The sequence below is a fragment of the Chelmon rostratus genome, chromosome 13 (genome assembly GCF_017976325.1).
Source record: "Chelmon rostratus isolate fCheRos1 chromosome 13, fCheRos1.pri, whole genome shotgun sequence".
NCBI classification, from domain to species: domain Eukaryota; kingdom Metazoa; phylum Chordata; class Actinopteri; order Chaetodontiformes; family Chaetodontidae; genus Chelmon; species Chelmon rostratus.
In genome coordinates this window covers 9,767,933-9,785,694 of record NC_055670.1, presented here as the reverse complement: position 1 = coordinate 9,785,694, position 17,762 = coordinate 9,767,933, and the positions used below count along the sequence as shown (strand labels likewise).

The 17,762-nt window shown below is 45.1% G+C and overlaps 2 protein-coding genes across 2 annotated transcripts; both read left to right on the top strand.

The window, feature by feature from the left end:
- The first annotated feature begins 147 nt into the window (after window positions 1-147).
- On the top strand, window positions 148-5,623 carry cep97 (centrosomal protein 97). Its single transcript, XM_041950835.1, has 11 exons — window positions 148-242; window positions 1,106-1,248; window positions 1,374-1,532; window positions 1,671-1,772; window positions 1,895-2,008; window positions 2,111-2,277; window positions 2,385-2,549; window positions 2,695-2,873; window positions 3,016-3,667; window positions 3,795-3,870; window positions 4,507-5,623. Exons 1-11 carry the CDS (start codon window positions 206-208, stop codon window positions 5,026-5,028), a joined length of 2,316 nt encoding a protein of 771 aa, XP_041806769.1. The 5' UTR covers window positions 148-205; the 3' UTR covers window positions 5,029-5,623.
- A 525-nt stretch (window positions 5,624-6,148) lies between these two features.
- Window positions 6,149-12,012, top strand: nxpe3 (neurexophilin and PC-esterase domain family, member 3). The gene is made up of 6 exons (XM_041951118.1): window positions 6,149-6,221; window positions 7,703-7,903; window positions 8,155-8,936; window positions 9,822-9,892; window positions 10,009-10,230; window positions 10,325-12,012. Exons 2-6 carry the CDS (start codon window positions 7,811-7,813, stop codon window positions 10,876-10,878), a joined length of 1,722 nt encoding a protein of 573 aa, XP_041807052.1. The 5' UTR covers window positions 6,149-6,221; window positions 7,703-7,810; the 3' UTR covers window positions 10,879-12,012.
- The last annotated feature ends 5,750 nt before the right edge of the window (window positions 12,013-17,762 follow it).

The following is a 17,762-nucleotide window of genomic DNA, read 5'->3' as shown; positions in this document are numbered from 1 at the left end:
TAGGAAACAACGAGAGTTGTAGTCTTTTCAAGCGACAAAGACGGCACTTCGCAATGAGCGAGACGTGCTCTTTAAACTACATTTCCCAAAACCTCCTTGTCATAGCCGTTTGACAAACGGCAGACGCTTCTTGCCTTTCACGCTACAGTCTGCAGCTAGCTAGTAGAGTTGTTAGCTGACTCAAGGTGTTGTCTGAGGCGACAGGATGGGTGTATCAGATTTACAGTTTGATACAAATGCTGGTAAGTGGTTCAGTAGTTGCTTTGGTGAGACAATGGTGGTTCAATTGTGTTTAACCGTAGCCGTTGCGAGTATATTCATTAGTTAATTGCTAACGTTAGCTAGTGTGAAACACCCCACAGTCCCGCCGTTAGCAAACGGTACTAACATGAAGTGTGTCAGAGGATGCGGACCAAAACATTCCTTCTCGTGTAGTAGTAAGTTGAACAAACTTAAGATACCAAACCAGCTCACCTTGTGTTGCATTAATCTTCTGCAAGTTGTCGACTGTAAGAGGCAAATCCTTGCGAAGTATGGATCTGGCAATATGTTGACATCTTTCTTCTCATGTTAATCCACATTTGACAGGATTCCTGGCCTCGGATCTCTTGATGTGAGCAGTCACAGTTACTTGTGATCACTCCAACTATTCTTCATAACCAGTGGACAAATCTAGCAAAGGTCCTCGGTGTTTAAAATGACAAACGTATTTTGTTTTGTTACTTGCCAGACATTTCTATGTAAATATCCAGAAGTAGCTTTTCCTACAGTACAAAACGTCGTACAGGTACTGGGGCAATGGTTTACTCCGGCGATTTAGTGTTTGCAGTTACCATAAAAAACTCATTACTATCACTCATTAGTCAATTAATGCCATCCATGACCCCAGATTATAATCCATGGTTTCCTGATCACAGTTAACTGACTTTTATCTATAAAATTAGTGGAGTGTCTGCCTCCACCTTTAGCTGCAGGTGTATGCTGTTTGTAGGCTTGGCCACTTTAAGATCCTGTGCATTATGTAGCTATGGTGATGAGCAAAATGACAGTTGTTGTGGTTTTCAAGTCTGTTTAATGTCTTTTCCACTGTCTTGACACTTGCAAGGACCTGTGGTGGATCTGTCAGCCTGCGGTATGCAAAAGCTGGATCCTAGTTTCACCTGCTCTGAGGACACTCACACACTTATTCTGGACCGTAACCACATAATGAAACTGGACCATTTGGAAAGGAGCCCAGGCCTTCAGCAGGTATCTAAACTATTTTGAACCCTTGACTTGGTTTTCACCCTTTATTTACAGACTTACTGCATAGTCACTAGTGACATTCTTCTAATTTAATGCGTCTTGATAAATCTTTGTCTTTTCCTCTTTAGCTTTCTGTAGCCAGTAACCGTCTGGTGAGAATGATGGGCGTGTCTCGGCTATCAGAGTTGAGAGTCCTCAATCTTCCCAATAACAGTATTGGATACATTGAGGGGCTGAGAGATCTGCCACACCTGGAATGGCTCAACCTGTCTGGAAACAATATTAAGGTGAGAAGACAAGAGATACTCACATACTGATAAATCATGTCATTTACAGACAAAATGTCATTGCATGAATGAAGAAATTCGTTTCAGCCCATGTAGTAATATGTTGCATGTTTAACCACTGTACACTCGTTTTCACAGGTCATTGAGCAACTCAACAACTGTGTTTCCCTTCAACACCTGGATCTGTCTGACAATAACATATCTACCATCGGTGATCTGACCAAACTGGTGGCATTAAAGGTGAGTGCTGGAGCCTGTGAGGTCAAAAGAGAGCCTGAGCAAACCATGACTTTTTAATAATGTACAGTTAAAGTGTCAGTTTTCTTTGTGCATCTTTGAATAAGTTGCTGTTGATTTTGCAGACACTTTTACTCCATGGAAACAGCATTACAACACTTCGTACTGTTCCTGCTCACCTACCTGCACATTTATCCATCCTCTCCCTGGCAGAAAATGAGATAAGGGATCTTAATGAAGTAATCATCTTTTCCCCTTTTTCAAACACCAGCAGTCATTGCAATTTAAGTTATATAGAAGCTAATTAACTATTAACTGACTTTCTTCTCATTATTCCATAGGTGTCATATCTGGCGCCTCTCCATGACATGGAGCAGCTGTCCATTATGAATAACCCTTGTGTTATGGCGACCCCCTCATTGCCAGGTTTTGATTATCGGCCATATATTATGAGTTGGTGCCTGAGCCTAAAGGTCCTGGATGGCTATGTAGTGTCACAGAAAGAAGGGTGCGTACACTGCCATGATGCTACACATCCGTAGTTAAGATTGATGTAGGAATATTATCCAAAAGTTTGAATTTCTTATTTATTGTGCATAATTGTCATGATTACAGTCTCAAAGCAGAGTGGCTCTACAGTCAGGGAAAAGGACGTTCGTATCGACCAGGTCAGCATGTTCAGCTAGTTCAATACCTGGCCACTGTTTGCCCTCTCACGTCATCACCGGCCCTCGAGACGGCAGAGGATGCCAAACTGGAGAAGATCCTCAGTAAGCAAAGGTATAAATCTGAATTTAAAAAAATATATATTGTAAGGTCTTCCAATACCCACTTCAAGGCCATGATAAGCCCGCCATACATCCATCTTAATGGAAAATGTTTAGTTGAGTGACCACATGTTTGAAGTGACATTTTTGCCTCTCAGGTTTCACCAAAGGCAGCTGTTAGAGGAAACTCGAGGAGGCTGTCCCAGCCCTCCTCGTCCAACTCAGCTGGATGTGGAGAGCCACAGTCCTTCACATGCAGTCCCACAGGGGGGAGCCAGAGACGTGCAGAAAATCAGTCCACCTGCAGCAGCTACTGCTCCACCAGTCAGGGAGGCAGGTAAGAGGACTGCTTTGTCACTGTATGTGCAGTTCCAATGGACATCATGCATTTGTTTTTATTGTTTCTCTTTTCAAGTAACTCTGATGCAGTGCTTTCTTCTTCATCATTTCAACTGTTTGGTGTTTCTACTTTTGTACAGAGCCAGTCATGCAGTTCAATACCTGGGTGAGCTGTGATTCTTCCCACCCACCATTGCCGGTAGTCCACAGCCCAAGGCTCAGAGAGGAGCACATCTATTTGGAGGACGTGCAGACAGATGAGGACAAACTCAATGGCAGCACGCTTTCCTCAGAGTCCCCCTTTCTCCCGTTCACATCCGACCTGGAGCCACAGACGACCCACTCTGACAGCGAGGATGAGACAGAGACATTTGAGCCCGACTCCCTGGCTCCAAAGCGACCAGCACAGCCCAAAAAGCACAACACAAACAAGACACACCATTCTCCCCCAGCGGATAAGAAAGAGAGGGGTCTTGAAGAGGATGCCATTTCTGGTGCAGCCACAACAGCTGGATCACTGGAGGTCAGAGTTAGCGCAACACAAAATGATCTGGAAATATCGTGTGACTTTGGTAAAGCGGAGCTGAAAGAAGCCCCCAAGCAGGAAGAAGTGGGTGCGTGTGCCAGTAAATCAAGTCTGATGGAAACAGACAGGGCAGCAGTTAAAATCCAGTCATGGTGGAGGGGACAGCACACTCGGTGTTGCCATCCCATGGCCAGAGAAGTACGCAGCGAAATCCGCCTGCGCAGGATGCAAGAACACATCCTGTTCCTGTCTGAAAGGTTCGACAGGTAACTGACTGACCATCAGCATTGTTCTTTTCCATTTTGCCTTTGTTGTCTATGGATATGTAACATTTTTATAGAGTATTTACAAAGATTCACAGTACGAATAGGTAAAAATGGGATCTGTTTGCAGGATGCAGCAGCAGTATGAAGAAGAACGGTTACAAAGGCTCATTCAGGAGGAAGCTGTAAAGTTTCTGTGGAAAGAGGTCAGTGATTGTAGTTGTCATCCTTTATATTAACACATTCGTCACAGTTCAGTCATTGTTTGTGTGGTATAATGGTCTCCTGTGGTCCTCTCTTGCAAACAAGAGTTTACAACCACACAAGCTTCTCTGTGAGGCTGTACTTAGCTAAATGCTAATGCTTTTTTTCTTTGATTAGAAACATCCAGATCCACTACTGCAAGGAAAAGGTTACCTAAACTCTTACAGTTTTTTTTTCTGTTATTTTTTTTTGCTCCGTTGTTGCTTATTTGCACCTTTTCCTCCTATTGTTCTTATTAGCACCCTTATTGTTCTTATTTTGGATCTTATTGTTCTTATTTGCACCTCCATTTGCTGTTTGCACCCCCCTGTGTGTTCTGAAGAGCTTCTGTATGAGTGAATTTCTCCATTGTGAGATCAATAAAGTCTAATCTAATCTAACATGGCAATATGTCCACCATGATACTGTTAACATCACATGTCAGCCTCTAGTGGCACTAGAGAAAAGGACCAAGTGTTAGGTGGACCGTCAGACCAGTAGACTGAAATAGCCATCCCTAAAGCTGCTAACATGGCTTTGAAACATGATTCCCATGGCTGCCTCATTAGTGTGACACTTTTTCTGTGTTCCCCTTGTAGCTCCAGTCTATGCAGCAGTGGAAGCAGTCTGTGGAGCAGCAGCTGGCCGGCATTACTCAGGCTGTCACCCCTGCTCAGATCTCAGCTCCAGGACCACTTGAGGCTGCCCTGCCTGCTGCATCCAGCATGAAAAACCCACCTGGCGCAGATGTCTCCTTCCCTGACTCTGGCTTCCAGTCAACAGGTGATCAGCGGGCGGCTCAGGAGGACAGCTTCCTGAGCAGCGGGACAGCAGACTCTTTGAAGACAGTGCGAGCGCTGAGCCCCATTCGTAGCGGCTTTGCCGGTGGTGGCAATGGTGTGGACAGCGCAGACTGCAGCCTGCTGGAGCAGTACCTCTCCTCTGTGCAGCAGAGGGAGGAGGAGGCAGAGGAGGTGATCAGTGATAGAACAGAAACACCACAGCCCTCCTCACCAGCATCACCCAGCAAAACAACACAGCCCAATTCCCCAGCGCAGAAGGCTGCAGACAACCAATCAGAAGTGCAAAGAACGGAGGAAACCACTCCTGGCCCTGTCTGAGGGTCTACACCTAATAGACACCTGTATAGAGCTACTGAGTGTGTGTCAGTTGGTACTGAAGCTGGGATCAAGATACATTGCTTCCTCCTTGGGGCATGTCTGACAAATCTCAAATGACAGTGAACCTGTTTACCTTTGTTTATCAAAACAATACCTTACTGTGAATGTAAGTCAAGTTTTTTAAACTTCACTGTTGGATCTGTTCTGTTATTTAATGGACACGTCCCTCTCTGTGTAAAGACAATGATTGTTACGTGGCTTCAGAGGGTGTTAGTGACTTGAAAGCAATTATTTGATGCTGAAATACAATGAGGAGGTTACTACTCTACTGAAGACCGGGCACAGTATAACGTATTCTCCATCCATTAATCCGTTAAGCACATGGGATAAACTGCAGTTACTCAGATTAGGAGCTGATATGTTAAACGTAGCGCACTTGTAACCACAGATATTTACTATACATGAAACGACAAGCATACATTCTATAATCACTTACAGTCCTTAAAGCTGAACTGTCTTTCAACTTAAGATCGCATCGCCTAAAAAATGTTGTAGCATCCTCATCTTCTTTAACAAAATGTAAATAAATCTGCAATTGTTATTTTCCAGTTGTTATGTGGTTTCATATGATGCTGAAATATTGCAAGAACAGGGCTGAAACTAACAATTAATTCGTCAATTCATTAATAATCAATTCATAAGAATAATAAAAAGAGGAAGCGATGCAATCAATCATGAAGGATATTGATCACGTCAGTGCTTTTTACTCTGCAGTCACGCTGCCGCTTGTAAAGAAGGTATATTGCTTCCAGGGTGTTTCTCAGTCTCTGGAGTAATTCATTAACGGACGCAGCGCATCAGCGCTGCAGGAGCATTTTGCGGCCCACTTCATATTAATGATCTGTTTTCCCGGTCATTACTCCATAATGACAGGTGGACGGGATGCGGTTAAGTCTGAAATTACTCACCACCAGAGGACGCAGCAAGGCTCGCCAATAAACCCACCCCCACCCCGGCCCCATTTTCGTCCCATCATGACTAGTGATAGGCGAGCTGTGTCTTGCCCACCGCACAGTCTCTGATGTGCCTCCCCAGCCAGCCTGCGTCTCCTCACCCCCTGCCAGCCGCCACACCATCACCCAGCTCCTCTGGCGCTCCAACGGCCCGACATCAGGCTAACGCCGTCGTAATGTGTAAGTATGGGAGCATACACGGCTAACTTAACGTTAGCTAACAGGGCTACATTTGAATATCAGAGATGTGCTGGATCTCCAGCCGTACACTGAGTGTCGGTGCCCCTGCGTCCCTTTGTGGTCGGCTCTTGCGTCATTGCGGCCGTTGACATGATGGCAGCGGCTAACCGTTGGAATAAGTCCGTTACCGGCGACTCAGGAGGGAAGGTTTCGCCTAAGAATGTTAACCGGTGTCATGTTTCATGTCACAGTCGTCACCGGCATTTTTTAGAAGTAGGTTAACGGAAAAAACGGAGCCATGGACCGCCTGAACGGCGAGCAGACGTGCCTGCTTCAACTTACAGGGACGTCTCAATGCATGGGACACAGGAGCCTGGATGAACTACGTCCACCTCAGAGGAGACAGTCTAACTAAACATGCCATTAAAATTCACTGAGTCCAGCATAAATACTAGGAATATTTGCTGCTTTAAAAAAAAGTCAAATATGTGTTTTTTTAGTTTGACAACACAAACAGTTTTGATCTGTCACCCTGGCCTTTATTTAATTGTGATGCTATTATCCTGACCTCTTTCACACAGTAATTCATATTTGTGATCTGTAGTTGTCAGATTAACGTGATGTGTGATGTGACAAGATTTGCAATCTCTAAACATTAAAGTGTGCAAATGAGCCCTTGTTGACTCCAGGAGGGGACGGCAGCTGCACCAGCAGGCAGACTGATGCTGCAGGGGTGTATTAATTGTTCAGGACTTGAAACACACAGTTTAGGACTGGGCTTGGACTTGTTGGTCTTCATTTATCTGGCGCTGGATTTAATGGCCAAGACACACATGTGCCCTGCAGAAGAATGAGTTTGGCCTCCCTCTTTTGTTCAGATACGATAAAACGGTGACAACTCTGTCAGCAGATGTAATACTTGCTGTTTGACAGCTTGTCCCAATATAGATTCCTCAGTCTGGTTATTGTATCTACACATTTTGATCAAGATTGAGATTAATTGATGTATTAAATGAATCCTTGACTTTGGCAAGTGTAACCAACCTTAGATCAAATCCTCTGAAACTGATATGAGGTTGAGATGTGCGTTTTGGCTGTTGTCCATAGATCACTTATAGTCAGACAGTAATCTAATGACACCTGCATACATTACAGTGGTGAAGGAACATTTGTCAGCAAGCAACTTCAAACTACATGATTTAATCAAAAAACAACTTAATACCCTCTACCAAGCTGCTAAAATCTGCCACAAAAGGCTGCCACAAAAATAAATGAAGCATACAAACCTAAGATTCACCTTAAATTAGGTGTATTCTACAGGTGTACTGCCTGATGAGGACTCGTGCCGTCACACACAGAAGAGACAAACAACCAAACTGCTCAGACAATTATCAGCCTTTTCCTGGAACAGCTACAAATTCTCCACAAACACGAATGGAACAAGTGCTAGTTTTCTTTTTGTTCATCCGTCACGCCGACAGGGTTCACTCGTCTGCATCGGCCGCTGTGGGCGAAATGATGCCACCATCACCGCGGTGACAGCATAGAGTGAAACAGGGCCTGATCATGGGAGACGGAAGGAGGTCACCATGTGCCGAAATCTCTCCAAATATGCCCTCATCTTCCTCTTCCTAGCCCTGTCTGGCCTCGTCTTCCTGCTGTGCAACATCCACACTGTGGAGGTGAGGAGAGGAGTGGGTTACCTTGAAAGGGTAATGGATATACCGATCATTTTCTGGTTTATATTTTAACATGTTGTGTGTCTTTTTAATAGTTCTGTCTATACGGTGACACAGACCTCTAATAAAGATCAAAGCTTGTTGGGTTAAACATGCAATAGTGGTTCGCCCTTTTGAGCATTTTTATCTATGAGTCGTAGGTTGGTGGTCCCATCTCCTTTAGCACCTCTTACCACTCCTCCCTTTCTCTTCAGAACTGGAACTGCCACACTGTTTCAGCCCTCTACCAGCTCCAGAGCAGGATCCAGTCATCCTTCATCCCCGTGAACCTGCCTACTTTTTATCACAACCACACCTTCTGTGCCCATCTGGGCCAGAAACCGTCCCCTGAAGATGAGCTGGAAGAGCACTACCTGTTGGACTCTATCGCCTGGCCCGGGCCTCCGCCTCGCTCCTCGCCAATCGCCCTGCGCCAGACAAGCGACCCCGTGCACAGCCTGTTCGCCATCCTTCCCACCGAGGGAGGACGAGAGTGGCATGTGGGCGACCAGCTGGAGGCCCTCGTCCAAATGCACGACTTCCAGGGTCGTCCCAAGCACTACGGTGGGGATTTCCTTTTGGCCAGACTGCACTCCCCGGAGCTCGGAGCAGGTGTAGCTGGTAAGGTGCTGGACCACAGGAATGGATTTTATTCTGCTCTGTTCCCGCTCCACTGGGTGGGGTCTGCACAGGTGGAGGTTACGCTGGTGCACTCCAGCGAGGCCGTTGCTGTGTTGCGACGGCTCAGGGAGGAGCGACCCGATCGGGTGTTTTTCAAGAGCCTGTTTCGCTTGGGCTTCATGTCTGAGACTACTGTGTGCAACATGTGCCTGCCCCCCGATCAGCAGCCCCTGTGCAACTACACAGACCTTCACACAGGGGAGCCCTGGTACTGCTACAAGCCCAAGGTGCTCGGCTGTGACACCAGAATCAACCACGCCAAAGGAGGCTATCTGAAACACCTCATCACCAACAAAGAAGCATTGCTCTTCCAGAGGTTGGTACTATTATAGGATGAGGAACATGTGATTGTGTTATGTAGTAAAGGCTTAGTTAGTTTTTTTAGCTTGGTTTTCCGCTGTAAATTCCTGATATTGCAATATGAGTCACAATTTTTGTGGCAAGTTCCCTGATATCTGGAGAGTATGATTTACAGGCTGGGGCGTCTCTGTAGCACCACAATGCTTCATTTATATGTATGTTGTGACATACTGTACCTCTAACAAAAAATTGCAGCTCCTGCAAATTGCATATTGCACCTGGCCACGTTTTGATATCTCTAATATTTCGATCCTAATCCTGCAGCTGATAATGTTTTCCTGTTTGACTCATGTTTGATATGGACTGCACTGTCCTGCTGTCTTAGGACATTATTTAACCGTGGCTGTACTCTGGCACAGTGCTTTGAGCTAAATGCTAACACCAGCATGATTTTCAGGTTCTGGTTTTTGGTCGAAAATACTGGAGAAATTGAAATTTTGACCAGATGGTGGCGCTAGATGAAAAGTTAGAGAACATGATTGAAAGTTTCATGGCGATTGTTTCACTCAAGACCACAAAAGTGAACCTCATGTTGGCACTGGAGGATAAATCAGAGGATCACCCAAGTCTGTTCGGTTCATCCTCTGGGGATCGCGCATGTTTGAAGAACATTTCACAGCAAACCATCTCATAGTTTGAAACCTCTAGGGCGACATCGCTAGAACGGCTAAAAAACATAATTGAGCCACACACTGCACATCCTCCTTTAGCATGAACGGTCACATACACAGTCGTGATGCAGAGAAATGTAGAAATGAAACTGAATGACTCTGTGAGCTATTTTTAAAGATTTATGTCTTCAGTAGGAACTGGGCCTGATCAACTGTTTGTTTTATCTTAGTGGTGTGAACATAAAAGTTCGCATACACTCTTCAGGACCCGACAAAATCAACGTGCTGCCTCCCAGGAAAGGTACAGTATGCCTGCAGTGTAACGTTTGGAGTTCATGCATCATGACGCAGTGTGTGCATGCTTTGATTTACTCCATTTAATTAATTTTGTCTACGACATTTCTCACTTTGCATCAGATACAGTGGATACTGTAAAAAGCAGCATAAAGCCAGAATCTTTTACGCTCGCATCATCTGGATATTACTACGAGGATTCTTGGAGGCCACTAGATGGTGTTACAATGCGCCAGTTCAATGACTCATCTGCCATCACAAAGTGTTTGAAGAACAAGGTGATCAACATGTACGGAGACTCTACCGTCAGGCAGTGGTTTGAGCACCTCATTGCTTTCGTGCCAGGTGAGCTGTTCATCTCTTTCTTGTCCTTTCACACTCAGGATGTTGCCCTGTGTATCTTTCCCACCGTAACACCCGTTTATTCCACCTTCCCCAGAATTAAAGGAGTTCAACCTGCACAGTCCTAAAAACGTGGGCCCTTTCATGGCGGTGGACAGCACCCATAATATCCTCTTAAAGTACCGCTGCCATGGCCCGCCCATCCGCTTCTCCACAGTCATGTCCAGTGAGTTGCGCTACATTTCAAACGAGCTGGACGGCCTCTCTGGGGGTCCCAACACTGTCGTGGTCCTCAGCATTTGGGCCCATTTCAGCACCTTTCCCGTGGAGGTGTACATACGGCGGCTCCGTCACATTAGGCGGGCGCTGGTGCGACTCCTGGACCGGGCGCCGGGCACGATCGTCGTGATCCGCTCGGCCAACCTCCAGGCCCTGGACCAAGAGGTGAGCCTGTACAACAGCGACTGGTACTCCCTGCAGCTCGACGAGGTGCTCAGGGCCATGTTCAAGGGCCTGAATGTTCTGCTGGTGGACGCCTGGCAAATGACCGTGGCGCACCACCTTCCTCACGCCCTCCACCCGCCTCAAGTCATCGTCAAGAACATGATGGACATGCTTCTGTCTTACGTTTGCCCAGCGAAAAAGAGCTAACAGGAATAGAACCGTGACGATACTGTTGTGAGCTTCACCGTGTGAATTCACCAATCAGCTCTTCAGTTCCACACAGGCTTCTTTGGAAGCTTCGCACCCTTTAAATCCCGTCTTTATGGAGAGATTTGCCAAACGTCTAGTACTGAACTCTGTTTACTTGCCTGTTATGTTTCATTTTGAATCCAACAAAGCAAATTTGATTCTGAAAATGCCAAAGACTTTGGCTCAGTGATTGTGACTGCCCATCTGTTTTTGCTACCAAAATGTTTCGCTTTGGCAACGGCGGTATTTTTAACAACAAACTGCTAATTCCTCTGTGTGTGTGTGTGTGTGTGTGTGTGCGTGTGTGTGCGTGCAGTATTTCCACTTAAGTTGCTGTTTTTTCAAGGTGAACTTTATATTCATGAACACACATTGGCTTGTTAGTTTTGCCAAAGCTGAAACCTCACTGGGTTCTTGTTTCTAAGATTTTCCTCAGGCTGTTATTTATTTTACAGTGTTTACAGTACACAGCATCGTCAGTGTAACTTATTATAACAGACAAAAGGTAAATGGTAAAAATGGCTGTGCTAATATAACACACTCCTTTTTCTGTCCCTCCACATTGCTTCAGTCGACTTTCAGCCGGTGATTCCTCTAACTGGCAGATGGACCTCTCAGCCTCTGAGACCCTCCAGCCTTCAGCTTTCACACAGCTTTTGTGTTGATTTGAAGCTTGACCTTTGCTTATGTACAAGCGAGTGAGCGTTGAAGTTATCAGGTCTGTGTGATACAAAGAGAAAATGTGCCTATTTTTCTGTCTAACCCTGTCCGTCCCTCGCAGTGACCAGAGGCCGGCTATGAAGAGACTTAGCTATAACTTTTAAGAGCAGAGTTGCTGTCATGTTTGCCAGTTGTCGCTGTTGTCAAACGTGTGCTTTTCTAACTGTAATAATGAGCATGACTGTGTTTGGAAGCCATTGTCGTTTGCTTACTCAAACTCCAAGCTGCTCAAGCAGTGAAAGGAGATTTGAGATGGAGCTGGGCGACATATCTATATAATGTTTCTATCACTCAATGGGCCTGTGATAATTGTCAGAACTGAGTCAGGATCATATGCTGGTGATGCATCTTCGATCATGCCTTTTCCTGATCTGAAAGCCTTCGTACAGTTCAATAAACCAAACTGTAACAATGGCAGCATCAAGAGTCACCCATCAGTCTTGTGTGCTGAGTTCAATTCGTGTTCTGTTTAAAAGTCAAGAGGGCAGCACTGACTTATAACAGTGAATACAAACAGGATGCAAAGTGAACTTTTTTGTCCACAGGCCAGATGCTTAGTGAACGCTCATTCGTCACATGCACATTTCAGCAGCAGCTGGCCGATGGCTGGTGCTACTTTTGTGTCCTGAAAAAAGCAGTCGCAGTATCCTGATGCAACAGGCTGCTGTCACACACTAGAAAATAAAAAAATAAGATATTCTTTAGATGCTTTGGGTGGAAAATACTCTTGTGAAATGCTTGTCTCACCCTCTTCCTTCATATTCCCTGTAAAGAGAGGTTTTCAGACAGGCTGGAAGTGATGAACACTAAAGCAAATGTCAAGGAGCGTAACCATCTGATGAGTCAGACAAGATAGAAGCAATTAATTCACCGTTTTAGGTAATGGGTAAATACAGGAAATCATTGTGATATTGATTTTAACCCATCTTAATAGTTTGAGCTGAGGAAAGTGTGTGTGTGTGTGTGTGTATCAGTTTGAAGGATAACAGCTTTACCAGCACGCAGCCTTCAAGATCATATCGCACAGGCTGCTGCAGCTCCCTCTCTCTGCAGCTGAGTCCCGTGGAAATACTTTGTTTAGACAAACAGCATCTGTTCAGTGGTTGACTAGCTTGGATCAGTGATAAATGTTTATCAGTTTTATGTTGAAAATGCAGCAGATTTCAGAGAATGTTAAAGCTGATGTTGGTCTCAAAATAATTTCTTGGATAATAAGACAGCTGTCATTGCAGTATCACAAAGAGAACAGCATTTCCACCTTAAACTGAATTAAAGTAACCAGTATTACGACGCCATCAGCTGGAAATGTTTTACACATTTGTCTCCTATATGTAATAATTAGAAGTGGCTGTAGAGATGTGGCTCTTTACACACACTGTTTGACCAGAAATATGTGGACACCCGCTCATCATTACACCCATACGATTACTAAATATTTAATTCCAAAAACCGTCGTATTAATGTGCTGCTCTAACAGCCTTCACTCCGTCAGTTTGAGAGCCGTCTGCAGGGATTTGCTGCTGCTCAGCCGCAGAAGCATTAAGTGATGCTGAGCGCTGATGCTGGGCGCTAACACCTGGCTCACAGTCAGATCCAGTTTCTCCCAAATGCATCAGCAGTTGTGTAATCTCTCAGAGTTACTGGTGTTACAGCTGGAGCTTTTTGTTTGTCTTTTTATTCATTTTTTGTTTTTGTTTCTTTTATGTGTTACTGTTGTTTTATGTGAAGGGTTCATTCATTTGTTTTCTGATCTTCATGCTTGGCTTAAAGGCTACTGTATTATTTATTCAGTGTGATTCTAATTTGTTTTTTTTGTGGTTGTGTTAATGAGGACCTCAGGAAGACAGGTGACCACTTTGTGGAAGCTAATGGGGATTAAAGAGTAAAGTTGTGGGATTTGGGGTTGGCAATGGAAGCACCATTTAAAAGCGCTGGACCGTACTGGAAAGGTTTTCTAGTACGGTCCAGAGTGAGAATAATTAGGGACACGGGGCAACGTCCCGAGTCACTGGCTCCTACAGCTATTTCATAGCTGCAGGAGCCAGTGACTCGGGGCGTAGCCCCGAGTCACTTATTACTATCCCGCGCGTTTCTTCTTATTAGGGACACGGGGCAACGTCCCGAGTAACTGGCTCCTACAGCTATTTCATAGCTGCAGGAGCCCCGAGTCACTTATTACTATCCCGCGCGTTTCTTCTTATTAGGGACACGGGGCAACGTCCCGAGTCACTTATTACTATCCCGCGCGTTTCTTCTTATTATTAGGGACACGGGGCAACGTCCCGAGTCACTGGCTCCTACAGCTATGAAATAGCTGCAGGAGCCAGTGACTCGGGGCATAGCCCCGAGTCACTTATTACTATCCCGCGCGTTTCTTCTTCTTCTTCTTCTTATTAGGGACACGGGGCAACGTCCCGAGTCACTTATTACTATCCCGCGCGTTTCTTCTTCTTCTTCTTCTTATTAGGGACACGGGGCACGCTCCGAGGCACTGGCTCCTGCAGCAGAGCTCGGGGCGTAGCCCCGAGTCACTTATTACTATCCCGCGCGTTTCTTCTTCTTCTTCTTCTTATTAGGGACACGGGGCAACGTCCCGAGTCACTTATTACTATCCCGCGCGTTTCTTCTTCTTCTTCTTCTTATTAGGGACACGGGGCACGCTCCGAGTCACTGGCTCCTACAGCTATGAAATAGCTGCAGGAGCCAGTGACTCGGGGCAGAGCCCCGAGTCACTTATTACTATCCCGCGCGTTTCTTCTTCTTATTAGGGACACGGGGCAACGTCCCGAGTCACTTATTACTATCCCGCGCGTTTCTTCTTCTTCTTATTATTAGGGACACGGGGCAACGTCCCGAGTCACTTATTACTATCCCGCGCGTTTCTTCTTCTTATTATTATTATTATTATTAGGGACACGGGGCAACGTCCCGAGTCACTGGCTCCTACAGCTATTTCATAGCTGCAGGAGCCAGTGACTCGGGGCGTAGCCCCGAGTCACTTATTACTATCCCGCGCGTTTCTTCTTCTTCTTATTATTATTATTATTAGGGACACGGGGCAACGTCCCGAGTCACTGGCTCCTACAGCTATTTCATAGCTGCAGGAGCCAGTGACTCGGGGCGTAGCCCCGAGTCACTTATTACTATCCCGCGCGTTTCTTCTTATTAGGGACACGGGGCAACGTCCCGAGTCACTGGCTCCTACAGCTATTTCATAGCTGCAGGAGCCAGTGACTCGGGGCATAGCCCCGAGTCACTTATTACTATCCCGCGCGTTTCTTCTTCTTCTTCTTCTTCTTCTTCTTCTTCTTATTTTTCATCCTCCTCCAAGTTTTCGTCCCTTAACTCGCCCCGCAGCTTTGAGAAAACCCTCGCAAATTATATATCAAAACGTGCGTATTGTTCGGGATCGGTGTGCTATTACTTTTCTCAAATTTATCGCAGTTTTTCGCGTCGTAAGACGCGAAAAACTGCGATAAATTTCCCATAAGAAATGAATGGGACCGGCGAAAAAAACAAGATTGAAATTGGAGTTTTTCAAACATCTGTAGCTCAGGCATACATTCACCGAGAGACTTCATTTCAACTTTAAAATGTAGACCCAAGTCTGGTCTATTGGTGTGTTCATCCACATTTTGATTGGTCCTATAGTTTTTGATCAGTCACTGTTCAATGACAGTGATCGTTTGGCGGGAAATTTTGAGATTATAATGGGTGTGTATTGCGCGGAATGTTCGTGCTAGAGTGCGTGCTAGAGTGGCACAGAGTCTAAAAACGATCTGAAAATCTTCTCTTTTTCTCGTCGCTACGGCCACAAATTACACTCTACACGCATAATTTTGGGATCAGTTTGTAGACAAACTTGTCCTCTTTCGTGTGATGTCCTCGAAAAAGCCGAGAGACTTACTGAATTTAAATAGTGAGACGTTTTGTGCAGCCAGCGCCCTCCTGTTCTCCCATTAAGTCCCATGTTAAAATTCAGAGCTGTTTTGTGAGCAAAGCAGAAATGCCTCCTGTCTTTAGATCGCCATAAAACGAAAAGTTGTTGTGTCAGGAATAAAACGAGGAGATGGTCGGACTCAGGAAGTTCTCGGGAGTCCGATGATCTATAGTACACTCTGATACGAGGTACGGTTCTCTCACCAGAGGATTTAGTTCAGGAGGTTCGCCGAACCCAAATCTCACTGCATACAATACAAACTCCTGTTCTCTGAGTCGCAGAGTCTTTTTAAGTCGACCATTTTGTCATTTTTCTAAAGAATATCTGGACATAAAACACACGTACATCTGGCCCAGACTTGTCCGCATCTCACAGTGTAATCGTTTTTTTGATAGCAGCTACGGTTTTGACACAATCGCAAGTTGTTCGGAAGAAACCGACAGCGAAAAAGCCGCTTTTCAAGGGAAGAGTTTAACAGGTGCAACTGTCATTTACACACACACCGGTCAATAACCCACGCACACACATCTGCAGGACAACAAGCCTGAGAATGATTATCTTAACGAGCTCAGTCAAAACAAGGGCATTGTTTGAAAACAATCTCCGTCCAACAAACAGTTAAACTCAGCTTCACCAAGCGCTTTGCCAAAAAGGTTGAGAAAGTAGTCACACAAACACACACACAAGCAGGGCTAACCAACAGCTAAAAAGTGATTAAAAACAAGCACGTCAAAACTGAACAGGAACAGGTAAAAAGTGGGAGAGGTAGAGAGGTAATTATCAGCAGGTGGGGCAGAAGTTACACACGCACACAAACAAACACACACACACATTCAGACACACATATACCAGACACATCTCCATGTAGGAGCTGGTTGGGCTGCTTGTGTAGTTCAAGCAGACACACACACACACAAACAGACGAAGACACACACATACGCAGTCACACACAACGACAGATACATAAACACACACACACAGACAAATGCATAATGAAAACCCCATCCCCCCGCCCCCTTGTTAACGCCGTTAGCTCTGTTAGCTCTGTTAGCACAGTTAGCTCTGTTAGCGCTAGCGCCGTTAGCTATATTCGCACCTTTAGCTGTTAGCTCAGTTAGTGTTAGCTCTGTTAGCTCCGTTAGCATTAGCTCCATTCATGTTTATTGATTCAGTTCATTAATTCATGTTAACAGAGACATGAAGCAGAGGAGAGAAGCAGACACAGACAGCTGAGGTGATCAACAGAGACAGACAAGGAGAAAGCCACAGAAACACAGCTGAGAGCAATTCATTAATCAGGGACTGACTACCTCTGATATCTGCCGTTTTCTCAATTTGCAGCCTTTTTCAATTGTCCGCTGCTTCGCCATAGTTTCTCCTAGAGACTTCATTCAAACTTTAAAACGTAGATAATTTTGTCGGCTCAAAATGACCCTCGGCACATTTTGATATCTCTTACGGTTTTCGAGCTATGACCATCGAAGGCCGACGTAAGACGCAAACAACTGCGATAAATTTCCCATAAGAAATGAATGGGGAAATTTCCTCAAATTTCAGCCTTTTTCAATTGTCCGCTGCTCGGCCATACTTTGTCCTAGAGACTTCATTCAAACTTTAAAACGTAGATAATTTTGTCGGCTCCAACACACCCCGTGTCCCTTTCAAAATTTCCCAGAGGGAATTTTCTAGTTTGTTCTGTTCTGATGTGACCAGGTGGTTGGAGAAAAAAAGAAAGTGTGTGAACTGACAATGATTTTATGTGGTGAAAATCCACCAGTTTAAGAGTGAGAATAGGAACAGTTTGAATTTAAAAGACACCAATTATTGTAGCTGCGTAACACATTTTAAATTTAGACTTAAAACAGCTCCTCACGGCCTCTTTTAGGTGGCCAATGGCAGGCCCTTTTGCCGTCAGCTTGTTAACCCTCAACCACGTCACTATTTTGCAAGGGCTCGGCAGCTGCATCCTGGACAATCACACAAGAAGCTTGTGATCGAGTTACAGAAATACAAACAAGCCTGCCTGTTTTTTCCCCCTACAGCAAAATGAAATAAAGATACAGCCAGACCTTTCTCCAGCACTGACACTGCTTGTTCATACTGAGGGTTGGCCTTGAACACATGTGATATGCAGATGCAAAATTATGTCAAAGAAATAGAAAAAAACACAAATAACTCAATT